This window comes from Musa acuminata, unplaced genomic scaffold (assembly GCF_036884655.1).
Source record: "Musa acuminata AAA Group cultivar baxijiao unplaced genomic scaffold, Cavendish_Baxijiao_AAA HiC_scaffold_1095, whole genome shotgun sequence".
Lineage (NCBI taxonomy): Eukaryota > Viridiplantae > Streptophyta > Magnoliopsida > Zingiberales > Musaceae > Musa > Musa acuminata.
The window spans coordinates 160,211-177,373 of NW_027021308.1; the positions used below are offsets into that span (position 1 = coordinate 160,211).

Consider the following 17,163-nt stretch of genomic DNA (forward strand, 5'->3'; position numbering starts at 1 on the left):
CCAATCATCCTTGCTTCTTATGCTTCCCATAGGGCTAGACCTATTATTGAGATTGTTGCTATTGCCTTTATCATGAAGGCCATCAATATCAAAATTGCCATTATTATCATCGATAATATCATCGTCATTACTATCATTATTGCCACTAGACCTCATCTTGATAGATTATAGGATTGTATTTAGCAAATTAAGTTTCGGATACATAAAATCACAAGTGTAGAACATATTTCTTAATTTTCTAACTACAAACTAACGAAAATAAAATTTAAAAAATACTATTAGAAAGAATTCTAGCATACTAAACTTATAAGGGGGATGAGAAAAATCAATTGGAAGAAGATCTTTACAATACTTGAAAAATATTATTTCTTAATAATTATGTAGGTTTAAAAGAAACCTTTATTTATACTAGTTTTAGATGTTAAAAATTAGCTAACTAATAATATAAAATAATTAAAAATATATAAAAATTAATAACGTGAGATAATTGAAAGAAAAATAAAAGTAATTAGTACATAACTTCACATCATAGCAAGAGTTTAACCCTTTGACCTACCGAAAAAAGGATCCAGATTCACACACTGAACTTGCTGATTGAGGGCTTTTACCCCAAGAACACCATGAACATTGCGAATCATCTAATTACAACAAAAACATGCCAAAGACATCGATCGAAATCATCAATGCATTAAGCTTGAGCTTTCACCTTGTATATCGTATACAGATACCGGTAGGTTATAGTCATCTCAGAAACTGAGTGTATAGAATTGGACGATTCACAACTAAAAACCTTCCTATGTGACATAAAAGGGAAGCTCAAACCATACAAGTCGAAAATGACAACCACACTCCTAGAACTTACATATATTTGACAGGAAACAGATACAATGACCAAACAACACTACTATGAAGTCAACTTGATGCTTAACTCCAATGTAACAGACCACAAGATAACAAAACATAACACATAGACACATGTAGCTTTCATTTTACTTCAGGTCAACTGCAGCCATTTGGTCCGCATGCGCTCAAATGGAAACTTCAAACTTCAAACACCGCTAATTCTGGCTCTTGGACTTCTCCATGGCCCTTGGGGCTGCAACAAGTGTACATAGACTATTAAACACATATTACTGACAAGATGATGCTCAAAAACAGAATTTTGTCAGCAAAGAACATTTGCTAACATCGGGATCTTCAGCTTAAATCGATTGTTTCGTTAAATGTGATGCTTTATGTTAAAAAAGGAAGTCTATGGATGCTTTATATATTGAAAAGTCTTCAAAAAAGCTCCATGCCATTTACGTAGAATTCTTTTAAAGTCGCAATTAGAGTTTTGCCAATATTGTTTCGTGTGATACCTGCCGTTCTTAGAAATATAATGCATTTGATATTACATGGATGTGGGGACACAACGATCAAGTATCATAGACAGTTTCTTTCGAGTTCAACAATTAGTTGTCAGCTAACCCAAGAGAGGGTGGATCCATTTATCAATGAAGAACCTGCAAAGAGCTTAATAGCAACCAAACATAGATGAGGGCTAACGGATAGTCTCACATACCGATTCCAATTGCATCTGAACCCTTCATAATCCTTAGCCTCCTACAGGAATCAGTAAACATGCTGCAACGGCAAATGCATACAATCAGTTGCTAAATGAGAATGTAGCATCACTAGTAAAAATGCAGAAATTGAATTATGACAGCCGATAAATCGAGATGGTGTAGTTTAGACAAAAAAAAAATTCTAGACCTATATATTTTGCATCTCACTCATGTATGAAAATGCTTCCAATCTGCATAGATATTAAACATTAGAGTCGGCGAAAGGCCCTTCCCAATCTACCAAACCACAAAACTTGTTCCCACTTTAAAATTGTTATCTTTTAGATGAGGTTGAATCATGGTACTAGCAAGATACCATGAGGGGTTTATGTTTTTGTATCCAAATCTTAGCCTGCTGTTACACTAACAATAAAAATGAAAGGGGAGAGCATAATTACATTTGTGGTAAAATTTTACTGCCCTTTCATCATTTACAACAACTAGGCAGTTCATAAGTCTGATATTTTACTTACTCCCAAGGAACATCACCGACAAGCATCCAATCACTGTCCTTGTCCTCATAGGTAAGAACATATTCGGACCCTTGAAGAAGATCCATCACTCGACCCTCAGTTAGTGTCTCTCTGCTCGACATTCCATGTGCACCACACTGACCTGAAACCGCATGTACAGAAATAAGTAAACATCTCCTTGCATCAAAAATATTTTTCTTTAATAGTCCTTGAATTGGATATGTCAAAAGTCATTAAATAGTACATAAATACAAAGCCTTACATGGAATAAATTATAATGTTTGAACAATCTTATATTTACTAGTAGTGGTTTAAGGATAGAAAATAAAGAACAGGCGGAGTTCCTTGAGAGAACTCTATTAATTAGTGTCTAACATCATGAAGCAAGGGTAATCAAACAATGTAAATTATCTTTTAAAGACAATACTAAATGTCGTCAATATCTCTAAGGTGAAAGAAACTTTCTTTCAAATATTGAAAGTACTGTTTTCACGTAATAGGATTCTTGTTCTCTTTAGTAGGGCATCGTTGTATTTTTAACAGGAGAAACATTAGGGAACTCTCAAGGCATAAAATGCTCCAGGCATCACACAACCATTGGATGGTAGGATGAGAACAAAAGGTCCCCACCAGGATAGCCGATCAAATTGTTATGTGAAACCCTGACTACATATTCTAGAAGTATTGTATTACATCATTCATATCGGCCATGGATCAAGGAATTTCCTGGACAGGATACACAACTGAGATCCAATAGTTGGTGACAGAATATGCAGTAAATTTGTCATGCTTGCACACAATTTTTCCCAGGAAATCACAAAATATGTAAAAAGGAAGTCCATGTGTGTGACAAACAAAAGAGCTTACCAATGGTAAAGCAGGTAAACATTTTCGCAAGAGCCAGTGAGAGATCTTTGTAATTGGCGTATGTTTTTAGGTCAACTTTTCTGAGATATGGAGCTCCATCCATGCTGACCTTAATATAGAGGCAGTCCACCCCTTGTTTACCTTCCGCATCCTCCTTGTTCTTGCTTGGGTTTGCAGCCATTGTATTCCTTCTGTAACTCCGGATGGGTGGCCAACCAACAACTTGTGCCCTGTCACATACAAAATGCTCAGGCATTCCTGATGAAGGAAGGATGTGGCTCTACATATAACGCTGATGAACGAGAAAAGGAATCAACTTCTTGTCAAAAATGGGGACAAGCAACAGGAAAACAAATGCAACTTAAAATTGCACTACATGGACAGATAGGCCTGCATAAATGATTCATGTTTTAGATGTCACATAGCAAAGAACTGAATAGAACAATGTAAAAAAGTTCAACTGGAAACAATCTTCAGATCTGCAAAAAGAAACAAAAAAGACTACAATTTTAGCACCACTGGTAAGGACAGATTTTATAAGAAGATAGGAAATCAAAGCATTCCCAGGCATCACTTTTAATTCACAAAGGAAACAGGGAAGAAATTTTGTATGCATCGGAAGGAGTTGAGCTGCAGAGTTACAGAAGATACAAGTCTTAATGCTCTCCACCCAAAATCAGGAGAGTAGCACTTGAACATAAGACAACTATATGATTGGCATCTTTCAACATAACTATTGCACAATGCAGTCGAGAACTCCATTTACCATTTCTTACCGATGCGCCAAAACAAAACAAAATGGATGGTGCCTATAGATCTAGTTGTCAAAAGAAAATTTTCTGGAGTACATCATTACAGTGGGAGCTGCTTATCTTGATTTAAACTCTATTAAACGTGATGGTTCAAAATCCTACACCAAACTTGCTCCTTCGAGGCTCACTTAACTGATGAGCAAGAAATTAAAGAACTAGATTTCCTTTTGGTTTCGGGACTGGTCCAAATACTCAAGTACTACATGATAAATTCACCATGGGAAATCATAAGTATTATGTTCTATACCGGCATTCACATATCCATATCTGCGTGATCAAAGCTGCAACATGTGAAAAGATGCTGCTAATCAATGACAAGTTCTTAACAACTAGATCAAAGCAGTTGGCATACCAAATAATTAGCAAAAATACAAACATGAATATAAGAGAAAACAACGGAATCAACAGGATTTCAGATTGGTTCCAGCATTATCAACTTTCACCTCCATCTAAGCTGGACAGATAACAGTTCAAACTTTGCATTGCAAACTTCACCATTAATATCTCACCCCGAAAAGTCCACAGAAGAACAAAAAGAACTTTAAAATGTGCGAATAGAAGAATTTCTTGGTTCACACCTATCTACCAAGGCAGTTAACATGAATAGAGAGACTTACTTCGCCAAAGGCGCCACCTTTGCCGCTCCGCCGTCATCCTTCCCCTCGATCGTCGGCTTTCCACCAGCGTTCTCACCCTTCGCCGAGAAGGAAACCCCGCCCTTCCCCTGTTCCACATCAGATCTGTTGACTCCTGTGAGCCCCCACTCCCGCGGCTCGTCGATGGCGTCCGAGAACCCCCTCTTGGAGCCGGAGACGAAGTTCTTAGGAGGCCCAAGCGTCAGGCCGGTCCCTCCTCCATCGACCCTCTCGGGGGAGTCGGAACCCGGGAGCCCAAGCCGGAGCTCCGTGTCCTTGAGGTTGGCGGAGGAGAGCTTATCGGGGCCCTCCGAGAGGCCTATGTAATCGTGCTCCAATGGCGGTGTCATCGAGATCTCTCTCTCTCTCTCTCTCTCTCTCTACCTTCTATTCACTGCGATTTCTGATCGACGCTTGAGCAGGAAACGGTGAAGGAAGAAGAAAAGAAGGAAGCGAGCTTTGAGTCCAACGGGGGAAGATTCCTACTTGTATAGCTCTCAAGAAAAGAAGCTCTTTTGGGTCGACTTATTCTTCTACAACGAAATGATAAGAGCTCCAAACATGGGGAGACAGAGGAGCAGAAGACCAGAAAATAAGAAGTATAATGCCAAAGTGACTTGCGGAGGAGATATTTGTATGGTTTTTAATGGTTGGGTGTGTGAGGCCTTCACCTATCGGGACCGCAAACCTACCGACAACGGATTGAAAGTTCCCGACAGGATGGCAGATATCGCTCCAATTGCAAATCTCCCTACTTCTAACCCAATCTCTCAGGATAATTGATGGGTACTGCTTGTTGATTCCCTCTCATCTTCTCGGTGAAGAGACGAGCACTACCACTAGGAGTCTGGGAGCCACTCGTGCTTGACCAGAGTTGCATTAAAATAAGCGACGACTGAGCGAGGGAGGGATCACATCGGTGGGGGGAGCTGCTCTCTTCTTGGCAGCAGAGCCATTACGAGGGGGAGAGGCGGTAGCAGTCGGGGTTTCTGTCCGCGGTCGACCACGTCATGTTGGCAGCGACAGCGACACCTACCAACCCACAAGGTCAAGAAAAGAGAAGGAAAACCATTAAAAATACATCTTTACAGAGTGTGTCGTCTGTGCTTTGCATGTATTATACGAGCGAGGGGTCGGGAAGAGAGAGAGGGTGGGGGTGGAGACGGCGACACGACCTGCGAGTCTCACCCCCCCATACACGGCACAGCCCCACGCCTGCATCATCCGTCATTATTATGTTTTGGAAGCATCGATCGCCTCACCTCACCGAACGGCTCGCCGTTTGCGGAAAGCCCCCCCATGCGTGCCCAGAATCTCGCCATTTTTCTGGTTTTCTTTGTGTTTTTCTCGTCATATCACTGGAATTTTTCCCCCCAACTTGACTTCGGAATTGAAACGCAGATGAAGTGTTCGATTCATGTCCTCCCTTAGTGGACACGAACGCTGGTAACGTGGTCGCCGAAATGGCGAAGCAGGAAGGTGAGGGATGGTGATCAGCCGCGCAGGGGCAGCAGGATCTTTGGCGTAGCTTGGAAATGGATCCCCTCGCTGCTGCCTCCAGTCTGTTCCTGTCATTTTGCCTGCAGCTCCGCCTCCCCGTGGCCCCAAATGACAACCACCATAAAATAGTCGAGATTAACACAGCGAATTTTGCAGTGGCAACACCATCAATTAGAACTGCACACTGCGAGAATCCGCCACTGAGGGCCTTCAAAAGTGCAGAACATATCATGACGGGCCACCCATCAACATCATCCAGGATCAGGTGGCTGTCGCCATGGTCCACAGGTCACGGTTGTCACACCGGTCAACCCCAAAGAATCTTTTGGGACAAATCGATCAACATAGGAACCTCCAATGCAGCAGAAATTTAGCTTCGTTCAGATGATCTGCGTGCAATTATCTTTAGCTTCGCATAATTTGCTGGAACTGAAACTCTCATCGCTGCCTCTTGAAAGGAACACGACGAGGAGTGCAGAGGGACCAACGACCGGTAAAAGACCGAGAGGATCTGAAGTCATACATCAGTGTTGCCCATCCCTTCTCCTTGATGTCAGTCATTGTCCGAGCACCAAGCATGAACAAATGGTGGGAAGAGTGGTTCGGTGCTCCGGGCAACCGATGGCTTCGACACAGCGATGAGTCTCCATCTTCCACCTATTTCGGTCAACCCTCGAAAGAAAGATAGCCCTCTTTTACAGGCTGCCGATTCCGGAGAGTGGCTTCAGCTACAATGACTTGGGTGCCTCTGCATGTGCACTGCTCTACTACTTGCAGTAATTTGCCATTGCTGTTCCTTGCTTCAGCTCGTTCCTGCAAAAGCTTCTATCTCACATCCCCAGCGAGCAGGGACATAACCAGCTAAATGTCTCTCTGCACCCTTCCGAAGGAATAAAGTCGTGAAAGATTCTATCAAAATGAGCATTGAAGTGTTTGCAGAAAGAGGGTGCACAGTAACTGATGAACGTCAGATCCTTGTTTCTGCAAGAAGGATGGGACAGGATGCCCCCATTTGTCTCTGTCGTTTCCTTTACATGGAAGAGGACTTACACCACAAGTAGCAGACAACCATTGTGGCAATCTCGAGCATCTTTCTTATTGATGACGCAGAGAAGTTAAGGTGAAATCACGAGGAAGAACACATCAACCAAGTGAGTAAAAAAGGATTGCTGTGGGTGCATATAGTAAACACTCCGCGCTGCCACCACATTAAAAGATGATAAAATGGATTGGCAGATAATTTTCACTTTGCTTTCGGATCAAAATATTCTTCTCTTGATTCGTCTTCTTCTCGCAGGAATTACTTGGTTTGACTTTGCTATCCGTTGAAGAGTTTCTGATTTGTGTTTTGGCAGCTCTACTGCAAGAGTCATGTCTTGCGACAACACTCGCTGACCAGTTCACGTCTGATCATTGTCACGCACAAAAGTCTCGGATTACCACCGTTGACTAGCGCAAATGTCCAAACTCGGATGACTGGTAGTGTTACTACGAGACATTAAAGTGAAAAAGAGAGAATCCCATATTTCAATTATAAAGATTGAAATGAAAGATTAATTAATATTGACTTGATTTTATCTCCAGAGGATTTACTTACTAGTCATCGAGTTCCAAGCAACTCAGAGAAGAAGTTCTTCTTCTTTTTATTTGAGGAAAATATAGAGTAAACCTATTAATGAGTTGGACATAAAAGATTCTAAAAGGAAAGAGGAATGAGGAACACAGGATTAAGAAGAATTGCCAGAAAATGGGGGAATTTTTTCTAAATACAATTGTAAAATCCATGCTAATTTAGGAGAACAAGAGAGAAGAAGCAATTACTAATTTGATACTTCACTCACAAGGTTATAAATATTTGGACATTGAAGATTCCACTGAAGATTAATATCTTGGCTTGATATATTAGAACATACTCTCCCAATTTCCTACAAGGATGGTATTGCTTCCTTTGCAGTCTTCTCTTGATCAAGCCATTCCAGATACTCCATTTTGTTTACCAGCGAGAGAAGGCATCCAATTAGATGGACTAAGGTACTGTCACAAACAGTAATTAGATTCCATTTAATCTTTGAAAACGATACAAGTTGATCAAATGCCTGAGATTTAGCTTAGTTAGCCTCAAATCAATGCAGCTGTGAGGCTATCATAAAGGCTGGGTAACTGCAATGGGTCTCCATGCATATACCACAGAACAAAAGCATCTTGAATTGCAAGATTTGAGTACAAGGCACTCCATGCATCTTGTCATGTCCTCATATAATATCCTTTTTCCTCATTCTGCAGTTCCCAGCTTACTGCGTCTTCTGGGCCAATGGCGCCTAACCTGGAGCTTCTCCTCCTGGCCCTTCTCCATGGCGCCGTCATCTCCTGCGTTCTCCTGCTGTTCATCATGCTTCTCCTCGTAACCTTCCTCCTCGCCTCCTATATTCTCTTCCTCGTGATCGCTGCCGCCGATGCATACGATACGCTGCTTCTGTTCTCGTGGTTGATAGGTTCGTTCAAAGCCAACCTGCAGCTGGGACTGGTGCTGCTTCTTTGGAAGGGGCTCAGCTGCACGGTCGGAGCCTACTCCGCTGCGAGGCCTCGGATTGAGTCGATGGGTTCGGAGGCCAAGCGACGAGCTGGGCGTAGCATGAACAAGCTCAAGAATCTCACGTTGGTATCGCACAGGTGATGTGATTACTGGGAGACTTGCATGCGATCGAACGTTAAAAGTTCGGAACAAAGGTGGCAGTATTAATTTGACAGTCTTGCAAGCTGATGCATATTGTCTTCACATGCATGGGCATGTGTACCTTTAGAAATGACATTGGCTTTTGTGTCTTCTAAAACATAGTATATATTTGATAGGAAAATGAAGGTGCAATTATATTCTAAATTTGATAGAAAGAACAATAAATTTTCAGTTTTTAGAAAACACAATGATAAGGCATATTTCGGATCTCAGTCACGTCGCGATCCACGCCATGTCACCCCCTGCAAATTCAACACAAGGGTTACCTTCGTGCCATGTCGAGCTGGAGCGAGGCACGCCCTTAGCAAGTCCCATCCCGGAAAGCTCGAGACGGCATCGCATAGTGCTATTCCGCGAATACTGGACAGCAACCACACGAAGGTACAAACTCGTTACTCGGGAGGATCGATCACCACGCTAAATCTGCATACGACCAATCCTCGGACAATAGTATAAAAGTCTTTGATTGGCATCTGGTCAAGGAACAAAGAACATAAGAAAAAAAAATCACTGACTTAATCTATGAGGGGCCCAAGTCAGGAATCTTCCGATTAAGACCTGTGTACAAGAACATGACCACCCCCGAACAAGCTCCATCCCTTATTGGAGACGGGGTCTCCCCTGATCCAGCTCAACCTCAGTGCTTCTTCCAAATGATCGAGAGACGCATTCTCGAACGTTGAAAACTCTGGACATTAACTCGTGGACCAAGTCATGTTAACTCCTCGATCACGATGCATGAGTTCACTAACACAGAAAATGATCATAAGTATAAAACTCAGAGAATGTGAATAACATAATGTTATTGTTTAGAGAAGAATGGTAACAATTGACATGAAAGAGCACCATTCCTTTTGACCAAAGTTTCCAGTCGTATAACTCGTCATGCCTCGGCTGTTCCGTAGATTCAACTTCATCCATATAAAGACAATCGTGACGTCCCGCGAATGACGTCGGTCCCAAGTTGCTGCCTCACCAGCCGATAACGTTGATGGTAAGTAAACCATACGTTGCCTCCACCAATTGTCACCTGTTGAACATTGTCATGTAAAATTTCGAAGTATGAGATGCCTCGATATCGTAACTTTGGTCTTTTTAATATGTCTTGTGGACGGTATGCGGTGAGGTACAGCTAATATCTACAATTATCTTACAGTAGACACCGATTTTGACTTGTTTATCCCATTCAAACTGACGTGAAGCCCACCTGACATCTACTGAATAGATTCGGTGGGAAGCATGTGCAGATGGAATCAGCTGTTCTGCACTCGTGAGTGCATCTCTCGCAAGATCAGCACCATTGATCATATAAATGCACACTCATTCAAGCACTGCGCGGCTCCAGCACAGTTGGGAGATCTGATGTTGACCGTATGTGTCCCTCGAGTCTTTATAAGTCGGCGTTGGTTGGCGACTCTTGTCGGAGAGGAGAGCTGACGGTGGGGTCTCGATGGGGTGGGCAATTCATCTTCTCTTTGCTTGCTTCTTTGGCGCCCTCCAAAAGGCGATGGTTTCGGCTCACGATGCGGCGGTGCCGGTTAACGTGGGCGTGATCCTGGACGTCTCATCCTCGGCCGGGAAGAAGAGCTGGACCAGCATTTCCATGGCGGTCGATGATTTCTACGCCACTCATGGCAACTGCACCACGAGAGTTGTCCTGCATCTCAGGAACTCGAAGAACGACGTCGTCGGTGCAGCAGCTGCAGGTAGTCCCTTATCCTTACTGCATGGCTTGAAGTTGCAGCCAATTACTCACTACGCTGGTCATCGTTTTCCTTGCATGCAGCTGTGGACCTACTCAAGAACTTCCAGGTGCAGGCAATCATCGGCCCCGAGACGTCCACCGAGGCCAGCTTCGTCATCAACTTGGGAAACCAGAGCCAGGTCCCTGTCCTCTCCTTCTCCGCCACGAGCCCTTCCCTCTCCCCCGCTCGTGCCCCCTTCTTCGTCCGCACCACCCTTAATGACTCCTCCCAGGTCGGCGCCATTGCCGCCATCGTCCGATACTTCGGCTGGCGCGAGGTGGTCCCCGTGTACGAGGACTCCGAGTACGGCGCGGGAGTCATCCCCTTCCTCGTCGACGCCCTCCAAGCCGTCGATTCCGGCGTGCCCTACCGCAGCGTCATCCCCTCCGCCGCTGCTGACGAAGAGATGGACAAGGAGCTGTACAAGCTGATGACGATGCAGACCCGGGTGTTCATCGTGCACATGCTTCCCGCCCTCGGAGCACGCTTCTTCCAGAGGGCCAAGAACCTGGGCATGATGAGCGGCGGCTTCGTGTGGATCACCACCGATGGGATCACCGACGTCCTCGAAGAACTTGACCATATCCTGAGGATCACCGAAGCGATGCAGGGTGTGATCGCCGTCCGTCCCTTAGTCGAGAGATCGGAGGACGTCGTCAACTTCACAGCTAGGTTCAGATCCAGGTTCCGCCAGGAGAACCCGACCATCAAAGCGGCTGACCCCTCGGTGTTCCAGCTGTGGGCCTACGACACGACATGGGCGACCACCATGGCCGTCGAAAACTTGGGCCCCAAAAGATCGAGCTTTCGCAGACCCCAGTCCGGGGATCACTCCACCGATTTGGACGTGATCGGTTCGTCCGAATCAGGGCCGGCGCTGCTCAAAGCCATCCTGAATACACGGTTCAAAGGTTTGGCCGGCGACTTCCGGCTTCTGGGCGGTCAACTCCAGTCGTCCGCGTACGAGATCGTCAATGTTATCGGAAATTCTGCGAGGGTGATCGAGTTCTGGACACCAAAGCTCGGGATCTCGAAGCAACTCGACACCGCCGTCGGTGCCGGCCTAAATTCCATTATATGGCCGGGAATTTCCGCCGCCGTGCCCAAAGGATGGGAAATACCAACCGGTGGAAAGAAACTCCGGATTGGCGTACCGGTGAAGAAGGGGTTCAACCAGTTCGTCAACGTCGGGTGGGAGTCGTCAACCAACCGAACGGTCGTCACCGGCTACTGCATCGACATCTTTAAGGCGGTCATGGAAGCCCTGCCATATGCAGTCACCTATGAGTTCTTCCCCTTCCGCCCTTCCGCCAATTCCTACGACCATTTGATTTACCAAGTATATCTAAAGGTCGGTAACTACGTCTCATGATTCAAATCACTTTCAGATACTTGACCGGCTGGATGATGGTACAGAACTTCGACGCTGTGGTCGGCGACACGACGATCACCGCCGAGCGGACGCTCTACGTGGACTTCACGATGCCGTACACCGAGTCGGGGGTGTCGATGGTCGTCCCGGTGAAGGAGGACCCGAGAAAGATGTGGGTCTTCCTGAAGCCGCTGACACCCAACCTCTGGCTCGTGAGCTTTGCCTTCTTTGTGTTCATGGGGTTCACGGTGCTGGTGATCGAACACTCGAACGCGGAATTCGGCAGGCAGCCGTCGGAGCGACTTGGCAAAGTCTTCTACTTCGTGTTCTCTGTTCTCGTCTTCAGCCAAAGTACGCGCCGCTCACAACATCTTTTCCCGAATTAGCTCCCGTTCTAACCATAGTGTTTCGAGTTGTCTGACTCGGGATTTTGGTTTCAGCGGAGTCGTTGAGGAGCAACTTTTCGAGGATTGCGATGGTGGTTTGGATGTTTGTGGTGCTGATACTGACATCGAGCTACACGGCGAGCCTGACATCGAGGCTGACGGTGCAGCAGTTGCAGCCCACTGCGGCCGATCTGAAACAGCTACTGAGCACCGGGGCGTACATTGGCTACCAAGATGGATCTTTTGCGGCGGAGATACTGAAGAGGATGGGATTCAAAAGCTCCAAGCTCAGGCACTTCAGCACATCCGATCAGTACGCCGAAGCTCTACTACAAGGGGGTGCCAAGGGAGGGGTGGACGCCATTTTCGACGAGATACCGTACCTCAAGCTCTTCCTCTCGGAGCACTGCAACGGCTTCACCATGCTCAGCTGGACCTACAAGACCGACGGATTCGGCTTCGTAAGCTTCTCAGCCTTACATGTCACGTAAGAAAGAACGAAACACAACACGTCGAGGATTCATTCACCTCCGCTGTGTAGGTCTTCCAAAAGGGCTCGCCGCTGGTGCCCGACGTCTCGAGGGCGGTGCTGAACGTGACGGAGGGGGACAAGATGGTGGCCATCCAAAACAAATGGTTCAGAGACACGATCTGTCCGAGCCAGAACAACGCCGTCACCTCCGCGAGCCTCAACTTGTACCAGTTCTCAGGCCTTTTCCTCATCACAGGCGTCGTCTCGACGCTTGCGGCGCTGATCTTCTTGTTTCTGCACTCTCGCAATAGTACTATAAGAGGACCATTGATCAGGAACATTCTCCATGGCCCGCAGAATCCAAATCAAGCACATCCCTGAATCAGGGATGCGAGACCAATCGTGTTGGTCTTTGCTCTTCGTAGTGATGATGTCTCAGAACTTCATTCACTTTCACTTCGAGGCACCAAAATAAAGATCGTTAGTTCTTATGCTTCAGCTTACTCTTGCTATTTGAAAGCCATGTCAGTAAATAAATCTTATATATATATATACATGACTGTCTTTGTAATAACTCAAAAGTAAAGCACGAGGATCCAATGCGAATCTCGATTTAAGAACATCTTCGATTGAGCTTTTGTGTCATAGTTTCAACATAGGATCACAGAAAAGCTCCAAATAAAAGACATATATCAGAGATCAATAATCAAATAATAAACCAAAAAATCAAATAAAATTTCATGGTACATAAAAGAAATCAAACCTATATATATATATATGATTATACCATATATTAATTATATTACTGCAACAATGATAAGCTAACAGCGACATGTTTACTGATTGAGACGGCCACCGAGGGGCATTCTGGGGCTGTGCCACAATGGATTTGGCAGATGGACGACAGCGAACTTGGCGGACACGACTTCCGATGGGACAACACCGTATCTTAAGGCAGCAGGTGGTGGTCGTCTATGTCAGCGAAAGGAGACGCGGCAGCAGCAACGACCGCAACGGATCCCTCGGCCCAAACGGTCGGATCCGATCCCCTCTTCCTCCCCCAATTCAAAATCAAAGGGTCAACCACCCGATTCCAGGTTTGAAAATTGAATCGTCCGACCCGCAAAACAAGCGACCGAGTCCAAGCTTCAAACCACGAGCCACTTTTGCTCTCTCCTTTTCCAGCGCGTGACAGCCGACTCCCGCGGGGCCCTCCTGCGGAGCCACTATCGTCTCTACACGTCGAGCTGGTAGCCAACGGGTCTTCTTTCTCTTTCTTTTTCATGTCAAGCTCCGTTTTCTTGGTCGTAAGTGATTCTTTTTAGGCCATGGAGGATTCGAGAGTTGGATTCGCCGGATTTACGTGTCAGTTCTCCTTTTTGCATGTTTAAGTTAAACTTCATGAACTCCGAGAGCTATACTTCATCTTCTGCTCTTACCTAAAACTCCACTCTCCTTGTCCTGCTGTCCACCAAGAAGAACCCAAGATCGTGATTAGCGCGCTTCTTCTCTTCTCGCCCAAAGCTGCTCCTTCTGACTTCAAATCGAAGCAACTCCGTCCTCGCCCTTTTGGTTTGTTTATAGCGCGGTTCGTCTTCCTTGCTCTCCACCGCCAGGTAGCTCGAGACCAGAGGAGCGAGGATGAGCGCCACCAAGTTCATCAAGTGTGTGACTGTTGGAGACGGGGCTGTGGGGAAGACCTGCATGCTCATATGTTACACCAGCAACAAGTTCCCCACTGTATGTGCTGATGCCCCTTTCCCGTTCCTCTTAAGCTTGGCAAAATTCTGTGTCTGGTCTCTCTGCATTCCTCTCAATTCTGGTCCATCTTTGGTTCTTGTTCTTCTCTTATTTAGTTTCTCGTCAGATAACGTGGTTTCTGCAAAAGCATTCTGATAATTTGCACTTTCTTTTGCATACATTTTGTAATCTGGCGTTGGTCATAAAACCCAACTCGGTGTGTTCTGGTTTTGAGCAGGACTACATCCCGACTGTGTTCGATAACTTCAGCGCTAATGTCTCTGTTGATGGCAGCATCGTCAACTTAGGATTGTGGGATACTGCAGGTATGTATATGTATCTCTTCGACATCTTTCCCCTTACTTAGCTCTGCATCTAGATTTGCTGATTTAACATCGTTTGATCTCCCATTGTAGGACAAGAAGACTACAGCAGGTTGAGGCCGCTGAGCTATAGAGGGGCAGATATATTTGTTCTGGCTTTCTCGCTAATCAGCAGGGCAAGCTACGAGAACGTTCTCAAGAAGGTGTTAATCGAGGGCCAATTTTGTTGTTTCATCTACATTAATGTTTCAGACATTGATTGCTCTTAGAAATTTGGAACTGGAAATAACTTTTACTTATTTCTATCCAAATTATGTTGAGATAATTTCAGATCTAAGCATAAATCTGGTCAGATTGTTGTTGCCCTTCTTGTAAGCTTACAAGATATTAGGAAGCAGTAGTACTATGTATCTGTTCTCATTATGTTTTCACTAAACAACAGCACAACTATAAGCGTATTTTAATCACTGATCTCTGGATTGAATTATCATGATGAATTCATTGGTTTCGGGGATTTGATTCCTCCTCTCACCCTGTTCTTTCCATGTTCTACTTCAGTGGATGCCTGAGCTTCGACGCTTTGCACCAAATGTTCCTATTGTTCTGGTTGGAACAAAACTAGGTGTGTGGTCATCTTGAGTTCCATAATGAGTAGATCGATTCATGTACATAATCTCACCTTGTTACTGACAAATTACAGATCTTCGCGAAGACAAAGGATATCTTGCTGATCATCCAGGTGCAACTGCAATAACTCCAGCTCAAGTAAGTAGCTTCTGCACCAATAATTTTTGGATCATTTCTCTTGCACTGAAATTTCGTAGCTGGTTTGGAGAATTCAGAAGTACAATCTATTCCTTTCTAGGGAGAAGAGCTCAGGAAACAAATTGGTGCTGCAGCATACATCGAGTGTAGCTCCAAGACACAACAGGTGTGCATACAGAAACAACTAGACCGACTTAGAATTACCTATCAAATGATTCAGTGCTTCATAAACAATGGTGAATTACTAATAATTGTGTGTGTTGTATTCTTTGCCTTGGAATGGCTAGAACGTCAAGGCTGTCTTTGATACTGCAATCAAGGTAGTTCTTCAACCTCCACGAAGGAAGGAGGTACCCAAGAAGAAAAGTAAAAGAAGCTCTGGTTGTCTAATGGCGTAAGTAGCTGACTACATAACATATTAATTGTAGTTAGAACGCAAAACAACTTGTCGGCATAAGTAGCTGACTACATAACATATTAATTGTCGTGTTATGATGCAAATTAGTGTCTGCATGCTTATTTTGTTTTTGTACTCAACTTCGGATATAGGCTTGTTTGCTTTGACTTTGCAATGTTGATTTAAATTCATATGTTACATTAGCTCGTTAGAACGCAAAACAACTTTCAATCTGACTGCATAAGTAGCTGACTACATAACATATTAATTGTAGTTAGAACGCAAAACAACTTGTTGGCATAAGTAGCTGACTACATAACATATTAATTGTCGTGTTATGATGCAAATTAGTGTCTGCATGCTTATTTTGTTTTTGTAAACTTCGGATATAGGCTTGCTTGCTTTGACTTTGTGGTGTTGATTTAAATTCATATGTTACATTAGCTCGTTAGAACGCAAAACAACTTTCAATCTGACTGGCCACACTCTTCATCACTCAGAATGAGATGCTACACTTCATATTGTAGTTTTCTCTTGCCATCCTTGTGCTGAAACACCTTCAATTGCAAACTATTTTTCACAGGAACTTCATGTGTAGAGGCACTTGCGATGCCTAAAACAGATGAACTCATCGTGGTATGCCGATGGCAGTAGTAGCATTTATCGTGTTAGATCGTTAGAACTTCAAGCGAAATTCAATCTTACTGACCGCACTCTCGATCACTTAGAGAGAGATGCCACACTTCATATTGTAATTTTCTCTTGCCAACCTTGTGCTGAAACACTCGGACGATTTTTGCAGGAACTTCATGTGCGGAGGCACTTGTGATGCCTAGAACAGAGAAGAAACTCATCTTGGTACGCTGATAGCTGCAGTAGCGAGCAAGTTAGCAGGAACTTGTGACACTACCGGGTCTCATTCCCTGTGTTTCCTTCCCATCGTTTTCGAAGGAATCAGTTCCTTTCTGGTTTCTGTAAGAAGTAATTAATGTACACTTAATAGTGCAATTTTAGTCTCTATTAGTAGTATCTGATATTGATGTATGTGAGTGAAGTTGAATGTGTTGTTGTATTACAAGAATTGCAGATGTCCTTCAATCATCCTGTGATGTATGTGAAGTTGAACCAAACACTGTTTCTAGCTACTTCTCTGCATGCTGCTGATCTTCACACTTCCCAGATGATAAAAGTATCTCTCATTAAATTAGTATACGTTGGCAATCATCTTAGTATTTGTTTAATTAATTAATTTTAAATGATATATATATTTGAGAAGATCGTTATTCTTATAATGATATCGCAATTAAATTTCACAGAAGTCAAGTTAGATATTTA

At 44.3% G+C, this 17,163-nt stretch overlaps 3 protein-coding genes across 6 annotated transcripts; 2 read left to right on the plus strand and 1 right to left on the minus strand.

Moving 5' to 3' along the window:
• Window positions 1-667: 667 nt before the first annotated feature.
• LOC103989163 (auxin-responsive protein IAA21) lies at window positions 668-5,005 on the minus strand. Its single transcript, XM_009407945.3, has 5 exons — window positions 4,377-5,005; window positions 2,948-3,177; window positions 2,081-2,222; window positions 1,565-1,626; window positions 668-1,096 (listed from the first exon to the last, which is right to left on the minus strand). The coding sequence occupies exons 1-5, from the start codon at window positions 4,742-4,744 to the stop codon at window positions 1,059-1,061; spliced, it is 840 nt and encodes a 279-aa protein (XP_009406220.2). The 5' UTR covers window positions 4,745-5,005; the 3' UTR covers window positions 668-1,058.
• A 5,048-nt stretch (window positions 5,006-10,053) lies between these two features.
• On the plus strand, window positions 10,054-13,114 carry LOC135666406 (glutamate receptor 2.7-like). Of its 3 annotated transcripts, XM_065177968.1 has the most exons (6): window positions 10,054-10,334; window positions 10,415-10,512; window positions 10,606-11,724; window positions 11,790-12,096; window positions 12,186-12,592; window positions 12,673-13,114. In XM_065177968.1, exons 1-6 carry the CDS (start codon window positions 10,079-10,081, stop codon window positions 12,982-12,984), a joined length of 2,499 nt encoding a protein of 832 aa, XP_065034040.1. In that variant the 5' UTR covers window positions 10,054-10,078; the 3' UTR covers window positions 12,985-13,114. The 3 variants fall into 3 exon arrangements, with proteins under 3 accessions (XP_065034040.1, XP_065034039.1, XP_065034038.1); XM_065177967.1 differs by having other exon boundaries at window positions 10,415-11,660; window positions 11,762-12,096; XM_065177966.1 differs by having other exon boundaries at window positions 10,415-11,724; window positions 12,673-13,113.
• An 833-nt stretch (window positions 13,115-13,947) lies between these two features.
• On the plus strand, window positions 13,948-16,872 carry LOC135666407 (rac-like GTP-binding protein 2). Of its 2 annotated transcripts, XM_065177970.1 has the most exons (9): window positions 13,948-14,343; window positions 14,582-14,669; window positions 14,760-14,869; window positions 15,225-15,288; window positions 15,367-15,431; window positions 15,532-15,597; window positions 15,719-15,825; window positions 16,412-16,464; window positions 16,631-16,872. In XM_065177970.1, exons 1-8 carry the CDS (start codon window positions 14,245-14,247, stop codon window positions 16,443-16,445), a joined length of 633 nt encoding a protein of 210 aa, XP_065034042.1. In that variant the 5' UTR covers window positions 13,948-14,244; the 3' UTR covers window positions 16,446-16,464; window positions 16,631-16,872. The 2 variants fall into 2 exon arrangements, with proteins under 2 accessions (XP_065034042.1, XP_065034041.1); XM_065177969.1 differs by lacking the exon at window positions 16,412-16,464 and having other exon boundaries at window positions 13,950-14,343.
• Window positions 16,873-17,163: the final 291 nt, after the last annotated feature.

Excerpts from the sequence above, each read along its gene's own strand:
- LOC103989163 (XM_009407945.3), bottom strand. The coding sequence starts at position 4,744 with ATGACACCGCCATTGGAGCACGATTACATAGGCCTCTCGGAGGGCCCC. Across the intron at positions 3,178-4,376 it reads AAGGTGGCGCCTTTGGCGAA|GGCACAAGTTGTTGGTTGGC; the intron begins GTAAGTCTCTCT and ends TGTATGTGACAG. Across the intron at positions 1,097-1,564 it reads TTCAGATGCAATTGGAATCG|CCCCAAGGGCCATGGAGAAG; the intron begins GTATGTGAGACT and ends CACTTGTTGCAG.
- LOC135666407 (XM_065177970.1), top strand. The coding sequence starts at position 14,245 with ATGAGCGCCACCAAGTTCATCAAGTGTGTGACTGTTGGAGACGGGGCT. Across the intron at positions 14,670-14,759 it reads AGGATTGTGGGATACTGCAG|GACAAGAAGACTACAGCAGG; the intron begins GTATGTATATGT and ends CTCCCATTGTAG. Across the intron at positions 15,826-16,411 it reads AGCTCTGGTTGTCTAATGGC|GAACTTCATGTGTAGAGGCA; the intron begins GTAAGTAGCTGA and ends TATTTTTCACAG.
- LOC135666406 (XM_065177966.1), top strand. The coding sequence starts at position 10,079 with ATGGGGTGGGCAATTCATCTTCTCTTTGCTTGCTTCTTTGGCGCCCTC. Across the intron at positions 11,725-11,789 it reads TTTACCAAGTATATCTAAAG|AACTTCGACGCTGTGGTCGG; the intron begins GTCGGTAACTAC and ends ATGATGGTACAG. Across the intron at positions 12,097-12,185 it reads TGTTCTCGTCTTCAGCCAAA|CGGAGTCGTTGAGGAGCAAC; the intron begins GTACGCGCCGCT and ends TTTTGGTTTCAG.